The 20,324-nt window shown below is 37.7% G+C and overlaps 1 protein-coding gene across 1 annotated transcript; it reads left to right on the forward strand.

The window, feature by feature from the left end:
* Positions 1-5,128: 5,128 nt before the first annotated feature.
* On the forward strand, positions 5,129-12,487 carry LOC121393334 (pancreatic alpha-amylase-like). Its single transcript, XM_041561556.1, has 10 exons — positions 5,129-5,311; positions 5,630-5,776; positions 5,897-6,091; positions 6,788-7,018; positions 8,795-8,928; positions 9,104-9,226; positions 9,948-10,047; positions 10,206-10,327; positions 10,643-10,768; positions 12,144-12,487. Exons 1-10 carry the CDS (start codon positions 5,144-5,146, stop codon positions 12,331-12,333), a joined length of 1,536 nt encoding a protein of 511 aa, XP_041417490.1. The 5' UTR covers positions 5,129-5,143; the 3' UTR covers positions 12,334-12,487.
* The last annotated feature ends 7,837 nt before the right edge of the window (positions 12,488-20,324 follow it).

Consider the following 20,324-nt stretch of genomic DNA (forward strand, 5'->3'; position numbering starts at 1 on the left):
TCACTAGCTCCACAGTAAACAAGGTTCTGCAGCAATCTGTAATCTGTAACTGTAATGGCTGACTGAGCACATGGCATCTCCTTTTATATTGTTGCACAGTGACACCTTGTGGCTGCCTTTGGGATCAGTCATGCTGCACCAATCACAAGGGCTCTGCCCCTTAGGAAACCCTGTATACCACGAGGCTCCGCCTAAAGTGAAATTAACCCTTAGGGGTCCCTACATTTATTTAGAAAGTTTTTTTGGGGGTTATTTATCAAGCTCCGAATTTATCTCAGTATTTCTAAGATAAAAATCCGAGCAACTCCGAATTCCTGAATGGACCTTATTTATCATTAAAAAAGTCAGAAAAAATAGGTTCGGGCACAAATCTGAAACTTCCGGACCTTTACCCAAAAAGCAAGAATTTTTCGGACTTCTACGCAAAAAACAAAAATCTTTATGATTTTTTGATCCAAAATCCCCAAAATCATCGGATATCGCTACGAACAGCAGCGCAGACACTGGGACCTTCCCCATTGACTTATACAGGACCCCGATAGCTTTGAGATGCTGGATTTTTGGATTTGGATTTTTCAGACCATTGGACTTTAATATATCCCGAAAAATCTAATTTGTTTGGATTTCGGATTTTTGAAACTTGATAAATACATAATGTGAACACAGGGTTTAGAAGACCTGTTAGTTTGGGTACGATGTGAGGCAAGGTGTAGGGGTAGTCCCTCATTAACGCACAAGCAAGTGGAAGTGGTGGGAAACCTCTTGGAAGGTGACCATTCAAGGAATCTTCCCCGTAAAGAAATTATACAATGGGTGAGGGCTGAAACTTAAAACTATACTGGAAGGTGTAATCTTGACCCTGACAACTTGAATGCAGGCCAGAAGGTGCCTTAAGTTGCTTCTATGCATGTAAGCCCATAGTAGTTGTCTATCTTTGTGATAGAAGACTCCTGCAATGTAAGTATATGAACCACCATGGAGAGGATACTGGAAAGAATGTAAACTCATCAACTTATCCTTCAAGTAGTGTGATGTTTACCTGGAGAATTTGTTATTCTTCTTCCCTGTATTAAGCACAATTCATCAGGGAATTATAATGACCCTCTAAGGCAGTTGTCCTGAAATTATGGTGGTGGCCGGTGACTGAATGCATGTTTACAGTCTTTCATATCACTGGAACTAAAGGAAAATATGAATATGTTTCCATAGATCTGTTACAAAGGCTTGGGAATGATTTAAAGGATGCCCCTTTGCTACTTTATGTACTTACAGACCAACTGTTTCTTTTGCATATAGAAATACATGGGGCACATAATCTTGCTCTGAACAAGTATTGCTTGGGTGCATGAGTGGATCGCCCAAAAATGCATGCTATGAAAATGTGATTCCTTCACATATTATAGCAATACCTGTTCCTTAGTTGGATTTTCTACAAATGAAAGTGCAGCAGTCCGTATCTTTTCCACTTTAAACATGACCTCTGGCTTCAATGAATATTTGCTTGGTTAATGATTAAAATCGAATCTAGTTGTGTGGTTTTCTGAACAGGAATGCACTACAATTATCCAATTCATAATTGGTGTTTTAAATAAAATATTTATGTAGAGTCAATTACTTTCTCTTTGTGTGGTTCTAAAAATACAAATTTCAGCTGAAACATATTTTAGCTTTTTATTCAGAGAGCAAAATTGTGGAGCAATAAGATTTATACCTTTATTTATATTAATGACTATTTTTTTCTGAAAGTCATACAGACAAACATGACCCATCCAGCTGAGGACATAGCCAGGAAATATTATTCATCAATCACAGCAACTCAGAGAATATACATATTATGCTATTCTGCATGGCAGGCAAAAAGAGAGGCATAAAGGAATTCACAACTGGGTACTTACATACTATTAATACCAATATAATGGAAAGGAAAATGAGAGATAACATTAGAATTAACCACTGTGTCTGCTGTCCACAAATAGCATGAAGAAAGACATTCATACATGAATAGAAAACTGGCTACTGGATCATGTGCAAAGGGTGCCTGTCAATAGTACATTGGTGCTTGGAGTAGAATTGAAGTGGGGGGGGGGCATATATTTGTAGGAAGAGAGGCTTATTCTTCCTCTTTCAGAGAGCTGGTAATGCCCCATCTAGAATGTGCCATGCAATTTTGATTTCCTGTGCACAAATCGGATATTATTAGAGAAGGTCCAGAGAGGGCCCAGAGAAGGGCGACTAAGCTGGTAAAGGATATGGAAAGTTTGAGCTATGAAGAAAGACTGGCCAAGTCGGGGATGTTTACACTGGAGAAGAGGTGCATAATAGTGATGGGCGAATTTATTCGACAGGCGCGAATTCACTGCGAATTCCCACAATTCGAATACATTTGAAAAACCTCAGCGAAAATTTGCCGGCGTAAAAAAAAAGGACCCAGGCATCTGTTTTTTTGGACGCCGGGGTCAAAAACAGATGCTGGCATCAGAAATGGACGCCGGCGTGAAAAACGAGACATGAAAAAAAATTCGGGAAATTCACGAATTTTTCGGCAAAGCGAAACACCCCAAATTCGCCCCTCACTAGTGCATAAATATTTAAGGGGACCATAAAATAAATTCTATTGTTTTATTTACCAGTGGGTAAATAATTGGTCACAACGACATCCATTCTGATTAGAAGGGGGTTCCATTTTAATATTATAAAAGGTTTTTTTTACAGTGAGAGCTATGAATTTCGATCATGGTGGCTTATTAGATAGCTTCAAGAAAGGGTCAGATGACTCTTTCACAAGTGTGGACACACACAGGGTTATTGAAGATAGCTCAAAGTACAAGTTGATCCAGTGACTGGTTCAATTGCCATCTTGGAGTCAGGAAGGAATTTTTCCCCCTCTGGGATAAATTGTAGAGGCTTTTGAAGGGGTTTTCCTTTTCTCTGGATCATTTTAAGCTATGATACCATGAACTGTAGAAATATACAAGGACACATATTACATATGTAGTAGACAAAAGTAGGCTGAATGTTACACAAGTATGAAGAGTGAAATTACAAAAAATTGTTATTAAAATAACATTTTTAGCAGCCAGTGTATAATCCCTTATATGCAATATATGTAGGAGTCATAGATCCAGCTCAAATTCCAAAAAAAATCTCCAGGCAGGGAGGGACTTGCAACATGTCTTCAGTCAGAAATGTATATATAAAAAAAGAAAATAAAAAAGGAAAAACAACTGCTGCCTTCACCCATGTATTCATGTTCTGTCTACGTTTTGTTAGAGTTAACCTGAACTGCTCTACTTTCCTCTACATTATGGGTTTTTGTATGGATCTCTCCCTTCATTTTATGTCTATTAAATGTACCATTTGTCCCTCCTTCTATAGTAGGTAGTTTCATTAGTGTTGTACTTGCCAACACTTATTTTACATTATAGAACTTGGCCCAGGTTATTTCTTAATAAACTCTGTTTGCACAGTTTGTACTAGGCTTTGACTGACAAACCAATATAGCTTATAAGAAATGGCTTGGTAGTGATTGGTATTTGGTTTCATGTTCAGCTTGGTTTAGATTTAATTGTTTTACTTGCTCTTTACTTGGAGAATTAAACCCTTAAAAATGAATATAGCTAGAAATGTCACATTTTACATACTAAACTTATTAAAACAACCTAAAGGTTTAGCATCTCTATAAAAGTAATGATTTAGGCCTTCAAAATTGTCACAGGAGTTTCCCATCTTGGATTCTTAGAAGTGTCAGTGACACTCACATTCTCAGTGTGCTATGAGCAGATGTTGAAAAGCTAAGCTTAGAGATCACAAATCATTAAGCAGAAAATGAGATTTGCCTGTCATATTAGCTTATGCTACAAGGCTGATTATTAAATTGTGCTGGTTTCTGAGCTGCCATGTACTAATAATCTGAATTATTTACTAACCAGCCCTTATATTTTATATATTCAATATATATTGTGCATCAGGTCCTAAGCTCAGTAACTGACAGCAACACAGAACATGTGCAGTGAATCAGCAGAAAAGAAGATGGGAAGCTACTGGGGCATCTTCAGAGGCACAGATCTTCCCCGTTAAAAGGCTGTGGTTCCCTTGGACTGGTACAGAAGCCCAAGACATAGTGTAAAATATTTCTGCCCTACTTCTTTAGTTTGGCTTTAGTTCTCAGATCATCTGGTCACATTGTTACATTTCCAGTACTTATGACAGCCAGCCTTGGATCACTGCCATCCTTGTGGTTTAACAGTATTAGAGAGTGTTTGTCATTCTTGCCCTGTGTCTCTTCTTGTGGCTGTTTTGTTATCCAGTGCAGCGGTTGAGTTATTTACCTTACCTCCTCTAATGCCTGTGCCCACACTAATTAATGTTTTGAGGGTTACTGTCATTCAAGACTTTTGTTTATTTGCTTCTACAGTATCTCTCCAACCTGTAGCAGGTAGCATTGTCCCCCACCTAATGCTTAAGATCAATGTTCTTCTGCTTTCTTTGGCTTTAATATACTGCAACATATTGACAAATTACTGACAAATGACCAATATTTGTACTTGTTTCATTTTTTATCTGCAAGTTTCATTAGAGAGCAACATCTTCCAATGTCTATTATGTTGATTAAATTGCTTTACTAACTTTGAAATAGCATTTACCTAAAGTTCAAGTGAGGAATAGTGATGGGAGAATTTGTTCCGTTTTTCCCGAAATTCGCAAAACAGGCGAAAAAATTCGCGAAGTGGGATTTTTGACGCTGGCGACAATTGACACACATTAAAGTCAATGGGCATCCATTTAATTGTCAGAACTGTCGCCAATCGTGACGTGAGTCGTGAAACACGCAAACTTGAATCAAATTCATGCCTGTCGAATAAATTCACCCATCACTAGTGAGGAACATACTTATATAATGTTATATAATGAAAACTGAGGTTTACCTTTCTCTGAACCTTGAATATAAAGTACAACTGATAATACTTGAGTTATAAAAAGAAACACAAGTTACCAGTGGGAAATTCAATATTTTCTCCACCTGGTTTGTTTTATTGCAATAAACAAGTGACAGGTGTTAATTACATAACACATTCAGTTTTGCTTATCCATTCTGCAGTATATAAGGAGATAGAAAGCAACACTCTTTGCATCAGTTGGCAGGATGAAGCTCCTTCTACTCTTGGTGACTATTGGGCTCTGCTCAGCCCAGTACAATCCTAACACTCAATCCGGACGAACATCTATTGTGCACCTGTTTGAATGGAAATGGGTTGATATTGCTGCAGAATGTGAGCGCTATTTGGGACCTAATGGCTTTGGAGGTGTCCAGGTCAGTATGTGGATGGAAAACATAATGGAACCACCCTAAAATTAAATAATTTATTAAAAATATTTTAATACCAAACACTTATTGCGACATTTGAAAAATAAGAATTTAGAAATAAAGAACTGATTGGAATGGGCAAAATGTAAAAATAACATTCAATCTTGTTTTTCTTTTGCACCAGTCATCATACATCTTGAGACATGAATAACTGTATCTTATGCCCATAACTACTTACCATAAGTACAAAATGGTTAATTCTCTCCACATTATTATGCATACTAAAGTAAACAACATTTCATTTTCTTTAAAAATCTTCACCAGATTTCCCCACCAAATGAAAACATTGTTGTGACAAACCCCTATAGACCCTGGTGGGAGAGGTACCAACCTATAAGTTATAAGCTCTGCACTCGTTCTGGGAATGAACAACAGTTTAGAGACATGGTGACAAGATGTAACAATGTTGGGGTAAGTAAGAACATCTAAACTACCTATTCTTAGCATTTTTCTCAGACATTTTCATGATTTTCTGTAAACTTTCCTATGCATATGGGTATTACTTACCTCCTATTTATCTCTGTCCTTCAGGTATATATTTATGTGGATGCCATAATTAACCATATGTGTGGCTCAGGTGGAGGTGCTGGCACTCATTCAACTTGTGGAAGCTACTTCAATGCGGGATCCAGGGATTTCCCAGTTCCCTATTCCAACTTGGATTTTAATGATGGAAAGTGCAGGACTGGCAGTGGTGAAATAGAAAATTATGGGGATGCTAACCAGGTTGGTACTTCAGTGACATAACTACTGTACAACTGAGTCACTTTACATGTTGGTGAAATTGTTTTCATTGATTTTCATTCAATCTAATCAGAATTGTTTATTTAATTTACAATAATACATAATGATCCATGATAAATCAGCCTATATGCCAGGAAGTGTTTTCCCTGGTCTTATTCCAGGATATGTTATCAGTTTGGAATACCCAGTTGCCAAAAAAAATTGAAATATGCAGTCTTATTAGTATTTTTATATTAATTACATTTTAATTTGATGACATTACCATGTTTATAATCAACTCCAAATATTTCCCTAACTGTGTGGCAGTAAAACCAGCGATAAATGGGCTCATTTATAATACTAAACATATGGTAATGTAAAGATAATGACATTTGTGATGAAATATACCAATTTGTACAAACTCACATCAAAACCCCAGTGAAGTTATGGAATATCTCTAAATCCTTACAGATTAATTTGAAAACTGTTTTAAATATGATTTTATTTCTCATTTTTCCAAATAGTGAAATAACTTTGTATCTCTAAACGTTACTGGAATGACTGCATAAGTATTACTCTTAAAACTTGCTGATATATAATCCATTATTAATTGGTTAAAGTTAAGATGCCTTTCAAGTCATATATGTTAGTAAAGCAGAAACAAATTTTAAGTAAACGCTAATAAATACATTTCCATAGGTCCGAAACTGTCGTCTTGTTGGTCTCTTGGATTTGGCAATGGAGAAAGACTATGTTCGTGGGAAGATTGCCGAATACATGAACAATCTAATTAACATTGGGGTTGCTGGATTCAGACTGGATGCTGCTAAACATATGTGGCCTGGAGACCTAAAGGCTATTTCCGACAGACTCAATAATCTGAACACAAAATGGTTCCCTGCAGGAGCTCGACCTTTCATCTTCCAAGAGGTAACACACTTACATATGGTATCCTCTGTCTTTAAATATGGAAAGATTAATTACAAAGCCAACCTTTACATATCAAAATCATTTTATTTAGACATTAAAAACTTCCCTTTCACAGCTCAGTGAAAAGCCACTATTGCTTTCATGCATCAATATACTTGTTTTAACCAGATTTCATGCTATTGCACATTGAGAAGGCAAACTCTAACTCTCTAAATTACCCATTCCCATTACTATTGGTTAATCTGTTATAGTATGCTATAAAATATTGTACAAGAACATACACTGCCTACCTATGCAGTATGCATAAAGATATAACTTTATTTATAAAGTGCTACTAATATGTACAATGCTGTACATTTTTCAGTGCATTAATAGTAAAGACAGGGGAACCAAGTAATCAAATGTATAACGTAAAAATTATTAAGTTATGTTAAGAGAGACAAGAAACCACACGAGATTTTTTCCCATTTTCATCATCTTATCATTTATTTATATTATGTATATAACAAATGGTATGCCATTTTGGATTAAAAGCTGCTTAAGTAACTGGGGTATATTTTGTTACTATTTATAGTGAAGTGGTTGTATGTATTTCTTTGTCTAGCTTGGGGTCGCTTGGTTTGCCTGTAGGCCCCTGCAATGCAGGATGAGGTATTACAGTGACAACTTCTATCATCTGGTCTTTATCCATGTTTTTCTGGTGAACTATATGGCATTAATTTCCTGGACTTTCAGCTTGTAGTTTTGTTTCATGGCTTAACTGGGATGTTAGATTTAACACTATCCCTAAACAATTTGTTGTATTTATTTAGGGTTCTTGAATTTAGTCCTGTCTGTGTTAGGCAGCAATCTATCCAAGGAGGTGGACAGGGGAGGCACAAAGGTGTTCCCCTATACATCCCTTAACTTGACATTTGGCATGTCATTTAGATGTGCAAGTTAGGAACTGACAGGAGACGCAGACTGCAATGGGGCTCTGTCCTCCTTACAAACTGTCCTATTGACCATAATAAAGACAGGCCACACCTGTGCCTCCTGACACCAGTGTCGGACTGGGACACTGGGGGCCCACCCAAAAACCTTAGACCAGGGGGCCACCCAAAAACCTTAGACCAGGGGCCACTCTCAGTGCTATTATACTTCCTCTACTCACTCAACCTCTATTCTCTTAGTCTCTTTTCTTTACATACTATAATCCATTATTCCATCTATGTAACCTATTTGTATAGAAATAGAAATAGGGAATGACCATGAAATAGGCTAAATATTTAGCAGCATGAGGGCCCATTGACACCTGGGCCCACTGGGAGTGGGCCTAACAAAATACTGCTTAATTATTATTTCATTTCATCAAATAATATTAATAGCATTTGTGTTTTAGTTACCTTTATTGACCACATGTCGGCTGAGTCTTCCCCATCAGAGCAAGCTACTCTGCTGAAGATAGACAGTAGAATTTATGATTAATAAGCCATAGTTAATACATTAATTAAATCAGTGTTAATGAATAGATAATACAAACAGCAGACAAAGTTTCAGTTCAGCTTGGTACATGCATTGGTCCATGCATAGAACAGCCACACATACAGTATTGCAATATGCATGAATACAGTTGTAAAAGATGTGACTTGCACACTGCATGTTATAAAGGCCTTTGGTATCCACCAGTACCATTTTACATTTATATTTTCTGAGGATATCTTATGGTTTGTTTGATTTGCACTGTTATGACATCTTTAGTCATATTAATACCATTTCATTCTTTTTTTTAACAAGGTAATTGATCTTGGGGGTGAAGCAATTTCTGTCAACGAATACTTTGGAGTTGGACGAGTTACTGAATTCAAATATGGTGCCAAGCTTGGGGGAGTCATCCGCAAATGGAATGGAGAAAAGATGGCCTATCTAAGGTAGCTTGATATGCACAATTGGAAAAATACTTCAACATACAACTTTATTTTGGATGTGAACTAAACTATTCCACACCATTCTTTCATTTTACTGAACTAAACTTTAAGCTTAAACAAGTTTGAAAAAAAAAAAAATACTATATATATTAAAATAATGGTTCTTTTCTCCCTCTAGGAACTGGGGAGAAGGCTGGGGATTTATGCCCAATGATAGAGCTTTGGTGTTTGTTGACAATCATGATAATCAAAGAGGACACGGTGCTGGAGGAGCTTCCATTCTCACCTTCTGGGATGCACGGTATTATGGAGTCTTCCTCTATTATTTTGGCCATAAGAATTATAAATACTGTCAAAGAATATAAAAGAAAAAATATAAATATTGTGAATAAGCTTACAGTAGTTTACTTGATTTAGGATGAAGACACATAGAGCTACTAGTAGCAGCTACTTTTCACAGCTAAAAATTAGACAATAGTGATAATTGGCTTTGCTAAGACATGGGACAAGTGTTTTGGCAGAGGCAATTCTCAGTATTGTCTGCGGCAGGGCATTTTGTAGCCACAAAAAGTAGCTGCTGCTATTAGCTCCATAGTGACTAGTAACAGCTAATCTTTGTGGCTACAAAATGCCCTGCCATAGACAATACTGACAATTGTCTCTGCTAAAACACATATTTGGGGGAATGTAATATGTTTTGTTAGCACAAAGAATTTGCAAACACCGTTGCAAATGTTAGCTACCATGTTTGCATCCTTTTTGACTGATTACAGACCTCAAAGTGTATGTAAGAAAATTTTTCGACAAAATATTTAACGACACAGAGCAGGTGTTAATGCTAACCTTTGCTTAGCAATAATGCATAATGTAATATTTACCAGCGAATGATTTTTCATTGCAAGCAGCACCGAACAAGTAGCTGCTACTAGTAGCTCTGTGTGTCTTCTTCAGCTTGTTTTATATTAGCTTGTAAGCATCTTACAAGCGGAAATGTACTAATTTTCCATTGTCTTTCCCTGCAGTCTGTACAAAATGGGAGTTGGCTTCATGCTGGCACATCCTTATGGTTTCACTCGTGTCATGTCTAGCTACAGATGGTCTAGGAACATATCGAATGGAAAGGTAATGTATTTGTTTTAAATTTAAAATTGGAATCCATGCATACCACCCATTCGTGTAATTATCAATCCAGTTAGCCAACTATTACATTTCATTGCTTTTCTTATTTTCATATTAGAAATGCATTACTATCCAAAGTAAAGAACAGCAATTTTTTGCAGGACCAAAATGACTGGATTGGCCCTCCTACTAATTCTGATGGGTCTATCAAATCAGTTCCTATCAACGCTGATGCAACATGTGGTGACAACTGGGTCTGTGAGCATAGATGGCGCCAGATAAAGTGAGTAAAGAACACAGTGCCCGCAGTAGATAAAGCACAGATGATTCCTCGTTTATGCTCTGTGTTAGTCTCATTAAGGTTTCTAAAGTTTTCTATGAAGATCTCAGCTGCCCCCATGGCTACACAGCAGCTTGTTTATATGAACTATTGTAGAGTTTCTAAAGCAAACACGTCAGTTTTAAAAGTGCAGCACAACAGTAACATTCAATTTTCATTACTTTCATTTTTTTGGTGTTATTGAACATGCTTATAAAATGGGAAAAGTTGTGTGTGACGTTCAATAATAATGTCTGGAAAATGCTTGTGACATTTCAGGAACATGGTTATCTTCCGTAATGTGGCAAATGGTCAACCCTTCTCAAACTGGTGGGATAATGGGAGCAATCAAGTTGCATTCGGACGTGGCAATAAAGGATTCATAGTCTTTAATAATGATGACAGGTGAGCCACTCTTCAAATATATAAATATACAGTATGTATTATATAACACAGTGGTAACAGTGGTGATGTTTTTGTTGAATTCTAGCCTGGGTGCAACTCCAAGCTGAGAGATGCACAAAGTCCCATAGTTGCATACTAGTGATGTGCGGGTCGAGAATTTCTCGACCCACATCCGACCCTAACCCGCCCGCTCCCTTCCCGCATCCGACCCGGGCCCGCTGCTCCCCTTTATTTATAGACCCGCACCCTCCTCGCCCTGCAGTGACGTCATAAAAGGGGCCAGGCGGGCTAGGCGGAAGTCTATAAATTTCAGCGCCAGAAGCCGGCAGTACTAGGTCGCGGGCGGGGAGAGCAGGAGATGAGCTCGACCCGCGACCCTGCGCATTTCGTCCAGGGGTCGGCCCGAACCCGCCCGACCCGCGGGTCTCGGGTCGGCCCGCACATTACTATTGCATACAATATGCAGCTGTGAAATGACTGCACAAAATTAATACAAATTTAAAAAATTAAATATTAAAATATACTATAAGACCATAAAGAATGTGGAATAAGTAGCCCCATCAAGGCATATTCTTTGGTAAGTTGTTTCACATGGAGTTATGCTTCTGTCAGCATGCGCTTTCCTGTAAGCTATGGATAAAGTGCTTTAAAGGGATGGTTCACCTTTACGTTAACTTAGTATGTTATAGAATGGTAATTTCTAAGCAAATTTTCAATTGGTCTTATTTTGTTATAGTTTTTAATCATTTTCCTTTTTCTTCTGACTCTTTCCAGCTTTGAAATGCTGGTCACTGACCCCATCTAAAAACAAATGCTCTCTAAAGCTACACATTTTTTGTTATTTTTACTTTTTATTACTCATCTTTCTATTCAGGACTCTCTTATTCATATTAAAGTCTCTTATTCAAATCAATGCTGGTTGCTAAGGTAATTTGGACCCTAGCAACCAGAATATTAAAACTGCAAACTGAAGAGCTGCTGAATACAAAGCTAAATAACTCAAACAAATAAACCACAAATAATAAAAAATGAAAACCTATTGCAATTGTCTCATAATATCAACCTGTACATCATGTTAAAAGTTATCTCAAAGGTGAACAACCCCTTTAATCTATTATCAGACACACTCATACTGTATATTCATACAAGCACACACAAAAACATTGACCCTTCCTGAACTTCCTCTCACCATTGTGCAGCACCCTCTTTGTACCATACTGGGAAACAAAAGAACCCAATTGTGACCTCTTTGGACATTGCTTGCTTTCATTGTCAATGAGGCCTAATCTCTGTATTGAAATATTGAAAGACTAGGCAATCAATTTGCAAGTATGTGAAACCTGTAATATTTCTTATATTTATTTGATTTATTTAGGTACATGGATACTACTCTGAATACTGGCCTTCCAAGTGGAACCTACTGTGATGTGATCTCAGGACAGAAGGAGGGATCTCGCTGCACAGGCAGGCAGATCAATGTGGATGGAAATGGCTTTGCTCGTTTCCAGATAAGCAACACTGATGAAGACCCATTTGCTGCTATCCATGTGAATGCCAAACTATAAATTTCCAAAAATATGATCTAACATACTCCTGCATTATGTGAAGTGATCTATACAAATACAGTATATGATGTTTTGAACACTCATGGAAATTAAACCATTTGAATAACTTTGAACATGAACATGATGAATAAATAACGTTTTATCTGACATTAAACTACAGTGTCGACATGTAGCCTTTTTTTAACCTTCAGCAAACATAATGACAAAAGACTGTGTGGCTCATTTATAAACTTCATGCACAGTTACATAGTTACATAGTTACATAGTTAAATCTGGTTGAAAAAAGACAAGGTCCATCAAGTTCAACTCCTCCAAATGAAACCCAGCATCGATACACACACCAGACCATACCCTCACTTAAATTATATATACCCATACCTATACTAACTATAGAGCTTAGTATCACAATAGCCTTTGATATTATGTCTGTCCAAAAAATCATCCAAGCCATTCTTAAAGGCATTAACTGAATCAGCCATCACATCATCACCCGGCAGTGCATTCCACAACCTCACTGTCCTGACTGTGAAGAACCTCCTACATTGCTTCAAATGAAAGTTATTTTCTTCTAGTCTAAAGGGGTGTCCTCTGGTACGGTGATCCTCTTTATGGGTAAAAAGGTCCCCTGCTATTTGTCTATAATGTCCTCTAATGTACTAAGTGTAATCATGTCCCCTCACAAACCTTTTTTCCAGAGAGAACAACCCCAACCTTGACAGTCTACCATCATAATTTAAATCTTCTATCCCTCTAACCAGTTTAGTTGCACATCTCTGCACTCTCTCCAGCTCATTTATATCCCTCTTAAGGACTGGAGTCCAAAACTGCACGACATACTCCAGATGAGGCCTTACCAGGGACCTATAAAGAGGCATAATTATATTTTCATCCCTTGAGTTAATGCCCTTTTTTATGCAAGACATTACTTAATTTGCTTTAGTGGCCACTGCCCAGAATTAGACAACTTGTTATCTACAAAACCCCTACATCTTTCTCATTTAAGGAAACTGCCATTTAGTGTATAAATTGCATTTATATTAGTTTTGCCAAAGTGCATAACCTTGCATTTATTGCAGCATCCTGTATAGAACTCATAGTTCTGCACAATTTTGTTTCATCAGCAAAAAGTACAGAGCCCTACGGTACTCCACTAACAACACTGGTCCAATTAGAAAATGTTCCATTTACCGCCACTCTTTGTAATCTATATTTTAGCCAGCTCTCTATCCAGGTACAAATACTATGTTCCAAGCCAACATTCCTTAATTTAACCAGTAACCTTCTGTGTGGCACTGTATCAAATGCTTTAGCAAAGTCTAAGTAGATCACATCCACTGCCATCTCAGAATCGAGTTCCCTGCTCACCTTCTCATAAAATGAGATTAGGTTAGTCTGGCAAGATCTATTACGAATAAAACCATGCTGGCACAAACTCATAGGGGCAGATTAACTAAAGAGCGAAGTGACTAATGCTATCGACTTTTCGCCAGCGTTGCCACCCGTAGGGACATCGCAGATTCACAACAGGTGAGGCGCCAATTCGCTAGGAAATGGGACCTATCTGTCATTCGCACTCTATCGCCAGGTGACTTTTCGCTCTGGTGAACGGGTGTTACTCCACAAATTCACTAAAATGCAGATTTTACTGAACGTTACCTATTTCGTCAGAGTTGCCTTCGCCACCTCAGACTAGGTGAAATGCTATAAAGCAGCTAGATCTTCCTCAATCTTCTGTCACTTACATCATATCCTGTGTGCCGAAAATGCATTAAAGTTCAAAAAACACTGGCGACTTTTTCTTTTTATAAGCGGGATTAGCTGGAAAAGTCCTAACTTACTTTTTTGGAAAAGCAGTTTTCTCCACACAATTTATTACATATGGAACATTAATTTTATAGTGGGCTCATGTGTATTGCATTATATTAACTCTCTTGTCTTTATTAAGGTTCCCTGGACATGTATAACAAAAAGTGGTAACTCAAGCATTTGCACCATTTATTATAAAGACCTCTTTAGACCGGTTAACAAAAAAAAGTTTGTCAATTAAAAAATGTTTAAGTCAGGACTTTGCAGGCAATTTCACTTCAAAAAAGGAAAAGTCATCATAGTTTTTGAGTTTTGATGCATTTTCGGCTCACAGGATAAGATGACAGAAGATTGACAAAGATCTAGCTACTTTATAGAACTTCACCTAGTCTGAGGTGGCGAAGGCAACTCTGGCGAAAGAGGTAAAGTTCAGTAAAATCCATATTTTAGTGAATTTGCAGAGTAACGTCAGTTCACCAGAGCGAAAAGTCGCCTGGCAATAGAGTGTGAATGACCGATAGCCATGGTGCCATTCGCTAGCGAATTGGCGACATGCGCCTGTTACTAAATTGCCGATGTCCCTGTGGGTGGCAACGCTGGGAAAAGTAACTAGCATTAGTCACTTCACTCTTAAGTAAATCTGCCCCATAGTATTATGATTTGCTATGAAATCCAGTATTTTATCCTTTATTAGCCCTTCAAAAAAGCTTTCCTACCACTGATGTCAGACTAACTGGTCTATAGTTTTGAGGCTGAGAACGGGATCCCACGCAGTGCAGAATTATTTACATAGTGAATATATTTGCTCTGCACATGGTTATATTTCTAAAGCTGAATAAGAGTGGTGTATTTAATGTGCAAACAGAATTACAATTTTTTTTTCCTGCACTGCGAATGTCTGTAAGATGGCAAAAACCGCAAATAAGTGAATATTTATGCACACACACCACAACTTTGGTGGTGGAGAAAATTTTCGCAAAACAGTTTTGCAAATTGTGAATTTAAATTGCTGTCAATGCTATTTTCGCGCACAACAGACGTGCACCGTGGCCACACCTACTGAAACACTCTAAATTTGTGCGATTAAACCAGTGGGTCTGGATGCATAGTTGGCCACAGGAACATAATATGGAGTAATTTGTCACTGTCAATAATTCCTGAAGTGAAGGTTAAGGTGTCTTTTATCTGTCTTTTATTCTATTTTCAGAAGGCTTTCTATTGCATTTCTTGGATTTGAAAGACCCTTTTCGCCAGTTTTGGTCCTTCTCACCCTAACCTTGATGATTGTTTTGGTCAATGACAATAATGAGCTTCCTTGATGTGCTAAAAAATGCAGCAATTTTAGCTGTAAGCTTAACAACATTTGTTTTGCTTCAGGATATGCTGGCACATTTATGCATAGTTGTGTTGGGTCCTGGGAGGGAGGTTTCTCTATTTGCCCAGGGAAGTTTTAACTAGTGTCTGTTCATATATAATGAAATAGTTAGAAGTATATGGCTCCTCCTCTTTGAACTCCACCTGCTGTACAGGGTGGATGCTGCTGAAAAGCCTGGAGCACAAGGCTCCAGTACAGAAATGTAAAGGGAATCAAGCTCTTAGTGGAAGGATCCAGGGAACATGGTATTTAGACAGACATGACACCTGTAAGAGGTGTAGAGGTATAAGAGCACCACTTGGCTCCAACTAGGATTTATAGAGCAATAATCTGCTTGAAAGATGGGAACACCCAGCTGGAAAGGCTAGTATCTACCCAGTGGAGGGGTCTGGACCTCTAAAGGTATTTCCATAAGTTAAACTTAAACCATCCAGTTCCATCTCCACTGGGGTACCAGTATATTTGTTCTGCTCTTGGGTGTCACTAAACCTAATCTATCTCATTTGAGACCTTGTACTACATGACTACTATTCAGTTTGTTAAATAAAACCAATGGCATCTAAATTTCCTGATTTTGCTGCATTTTTGGTGTAGAGCTTTGCCACCATTCCCAGGGCCAAAGTAACATCCTGGGCACCACTAGGCCCATTGCCATTTGTCGCCCCGTGCCCTCCCCCTTCATTCGTGCACATGTGTAAATGTTCATCATTGGGTCCAAGCACTGGGGACTGGCACTTGGGAATTTTAAAAACTATTGTATCTCCTGTGCATCCCCAGTGCCTGACCATTCCATTCCTCTCCACAACACCATGAGATCCCAATTGAGAGAAGATCATGGTGAAGTACAGTTTAAGGCCAAGAAAGTGTCATAGTAGTAATCAATGTGTTTATATCTTTATATAAAACTTGGGAAATGTGCAGACTCTTGTTCCCAACATTTGTCCCAACAGCAACTGCTTTGGAGCTCCTGGCAGCACTGCAAATGTAGACCCCAGCTAACTACAGCACTTGTTCTAAAGTAAAGAAAAGCTGCAGTGTTTTAAATAAGAATGACAGTATCCCTCCAATCACTGATTTATTTATAGCTAGTTTCCTGCCAAAGTACAAGTAGTTAGATTTAGCTCTGCAAGCCCTTATTTACTCTTATAACATGTACCACTGTGTTCAAAATCCTTCTTCTGTAAGAAAGTAGTACAGAAATACAATTTAAAAGCCCTCACAATGGTAAACACATTTGACACATATAAGCTAAAGGAACACCTATAATGTACTTAAAGAATAATGGATATATAACCGATGTATGAATTAACTTGTTCTAAAGCAGAAACCTGATTGCCCTTTGAAAGGGTTAACTTTCAAACTTGGGCATAATGGGTAAGTTTTAAACATAGACCTGGAGTATCATTTTTAATGTTGCTCCATCCTGATTAGGAGGAGACCGGTTTTCATTATAAACTCTGGGGAAACACAATATTCTGTTGTAGAGAAGTTTTGATGGGAAAGACAACATTTTGCACCTATGAGTCCTTGGGTCTATCTCACTGTGCTATTTGTAGTCAATAAAACACAAGGAAACTGAGTACACTGTACACAGGCTTATGTTTATTTTGCACCTAAAAACAAAGTTGTGTTAATTTGTTTGTTTAAACAATTCAGAATGTTGGTTGCTTCACCTTGACTATAAATAAGTGTTTTTTTATTTTTAATGGGTTTTGTTCATAGTTGTTAGTCAAGCACGGCAACTGGCTGGATAGATCTGGATAAATTATTTAAAAGATAATACATTAACTGACAAAGTAAAAATGCTCAGGCACTCACAAATGTATGGGGATAGTTCTCAGGATTATGGAAAAGCATTTGATTGCAATAGATCAGATTGCAGTGGATGAATTCCCAACATACTATACATGTGTTACACATCTTATGCCATCCTATTATTCTCTTTGTAGACCTACTCCCTTGGCCAGCTAATTAAATCATATGATTTTAAATGCCACCTTTACGCTGATAATGCACACATGCACCTCTTCTCTCCTACTCTCCTAATCTCAATCCAGATCTTTAGGGTCTCTACTTGCTTGTTACTTGGATGCTCAACGTTACCTTAAATTAACAAAATATAGAAATAGTCCTACTTTCCCCCTTTAACACCCATACCATTTTCAGAAATCTCTATTACCATTAAAGACTCAAATTTCACCCCCTATCCTCACCCTTTATGCCTTGGGGTTGTATAACTAAATCAAGTCACTTTCACATAAAGACATTTCTAAAATACATTTATCACATAAGGGGCCATCAAAACTCAAATTTTAAACTCTCTCATCATGTCACTTATTGACTAGTGATTAGCGAATCAGTCCCAGAAAACTTGAGAAACTGCAACAAAACTTGCGAAACTGGTTGAAGACAATATTTCACAGCACTGGAGACTGTCTTTCATGGCCCTGTAGTGCCTCTCTATCTGTCACTTAAAGTCTGTTGACACCCAGAACTCCTCAAACTTTAAAAGGCACCTGTTGGCCAAAAATATTATCCCTAACCAAAGGTGTGTAATAATGAAGCCCACACTCTGGTTGGGGGTCACAGTAGTTTATTTTTTTTAAATTTGGCCCTTTCAATGCTAGGACACCATGTTGTGCAGAGCCCATGCGCATTATGATAACTATTGATGAGTGAAATTCTTCACCAGGTTTAGCCATGAAAAAGAAACCCATAGTAGTATGGGTGAAAAAAAAATTGTTGTGCTTCCAAAAAAATTTGTGCATTTCTGTTTTTACTTTTCCTTTGTATTTATCATAATCATGTTACATTTTAATTGGTTGCTATTACTTAATGCCTTATCTGTGAATTTCCTGATGATTCCAGCATGAGGTTGCCTTTATCAAGAACAATTGTTTTGCATCGAATGTTCCATTTATACATTACATTTTTTTAGGAAGGCATATTAAATGCATAATAATAAAAATACTTCTCACCTCGGGATGCTAACAGTGGAATCAAATGGCATTATAATTCTTTTCCTCCTCCCTGAGAAATCATCATTTTCATTGGACAGAGTGAGATGTGATGAAGTGATACTTATTTCATGACAGCTTTAAGACAGAGGTCCTCTGTTTTGCTTGGGATTCCTAATGTGCAATTGTCTTTTACCTCATTCTACACCAGTTCTTAACCCATGAGCCCATTGTATCAATTAATCTCTGTTTTTGTGGCAGGTCTCTAGCGGTGTATGATTTGTGCTTCTGCAGCCTAGAAATTGAAATAGATAACCAGACTCCTGAGACTCCATTTGTATGCTCAGCTGCTTGTCAGTGGAGTAGTAGCTTTTCTTGGTTTATAACAAAAAGATTTGCAGTTCTGCAGAGAATAAATTTAATTATACTAAATAACCTTTTAAATTAGCCATTTGCTTCCCTAGAGCACTTAGTCCTTGTAGAAATAAAGTGTAAGGTATTATAGAATGCCATGTGCACGTTATTGCGTTATTGCCTGAGGTTGACTTTGCCAGCTGTACCCAAAGGAAATCCACCTCTACATTGAAAGTCAACCAGACTGTGAAGAGACTTTATGTCACACCAGGGCCTACTTATCTATTGCCCTCTGAATCTAAGCAATGGTCTTGTAGGAAGGACCAGTTTATAGTATCTATCTCTTCTCATTCCTACAGGTAATTCTGCTATATCCACATACTGCCATATCCATATACTGCAACTGTTTATTCTGGTAATTCTGCTATATCCACATACTGCCATATCCATATACTGCAACTGTTTATTCTGGTAATTCTGCTATATCCACATACTGCCATATCCATATACTGCAACTGTTTATTCTGGTAATTCTGCTATATCCACATACTGCCATATCCATATACTGCAACTGTTTATTCTGGTAATTCTGCTATATCCACATACTGCCATATCCATATACTGCAACTGTTTATTCTGGTAATTCTGCTATATCCACATACTGCCATATCCATATACTGCAACTGTTTATTCTGGTAATTCTGCTATATCCACATACTGCCATATCCATATACTGCAACTGTTTATTCTGGTAATTCTGCTATATCCACATACTGCCATATCCATATACTGCAACTGTTTATTCTGGTAATTCTGCTATATCCACATACTGCCATATCCATATACTGCAACTGTTTATTCTGGTAATTCTGCTATATCCACATACTGCCATATCCATATACTGCAACTGTTTATTCTGGTAATTCTGCTATATCCCTACTTGTATTTGTTAACCCCAATAACTTTTGTCTGTCAGGCCTATTCTACTTTAGTTCTTTGATAAATATCTAAAGCACACATCTGTGTCCCCTCCTCAGTGAACAAGAGATATTTTTATAGCCCCAAACCTGGTTCTGGTGTCTGTAAAACTCTGCCCTTTGCTAGCTATTTAATTGATTAATTGATTAATTAGGCTCTGGTTTTCCCAATCAGCTACATATAAATTCAGACCCAGTATTGGGGATGGCACTCGTGTCTGGGGCATGGCACGAGTGCTAACCTTTCCTAAGTGCTAAAATTTCTCAAGTGCTTAGAAATGACAGTTAAACAAGACAGTTGGACAAGGCATTGACAAGGCAAAAGGAACCGGACTCCCCTGCAATCATCAGTGAACCATCTGGGATAAGAAGAAAACAGATTTGTTTGTACCTGCTAGTTTGTTACTTCTTATTCCAAACATGCTTTATCCTGCATTTCTCCTCCTTTCACTCTCATGCTTCATAAAACATTTTTCACTACCTCCTCCGGCAAGTCCCACTTCTATAAAAATCTCAGCCTCT

The sequence above is a fragment of the Xenopus laevis genome, chromosome 4S, assembly GCF_017654675.1.
Source record: "Xenopus laevis strain J_2021 chromosome 4S, Xenopus_laevis_v10.1, whole genome shotgun sequence".
Classification (NCBI taxonomy): domain Eukaryota; kingdom Metazoa; phylum Chordata; class Amphibia; order Anura; family Pipidae; genus Xenopus; species Xenopus laevis.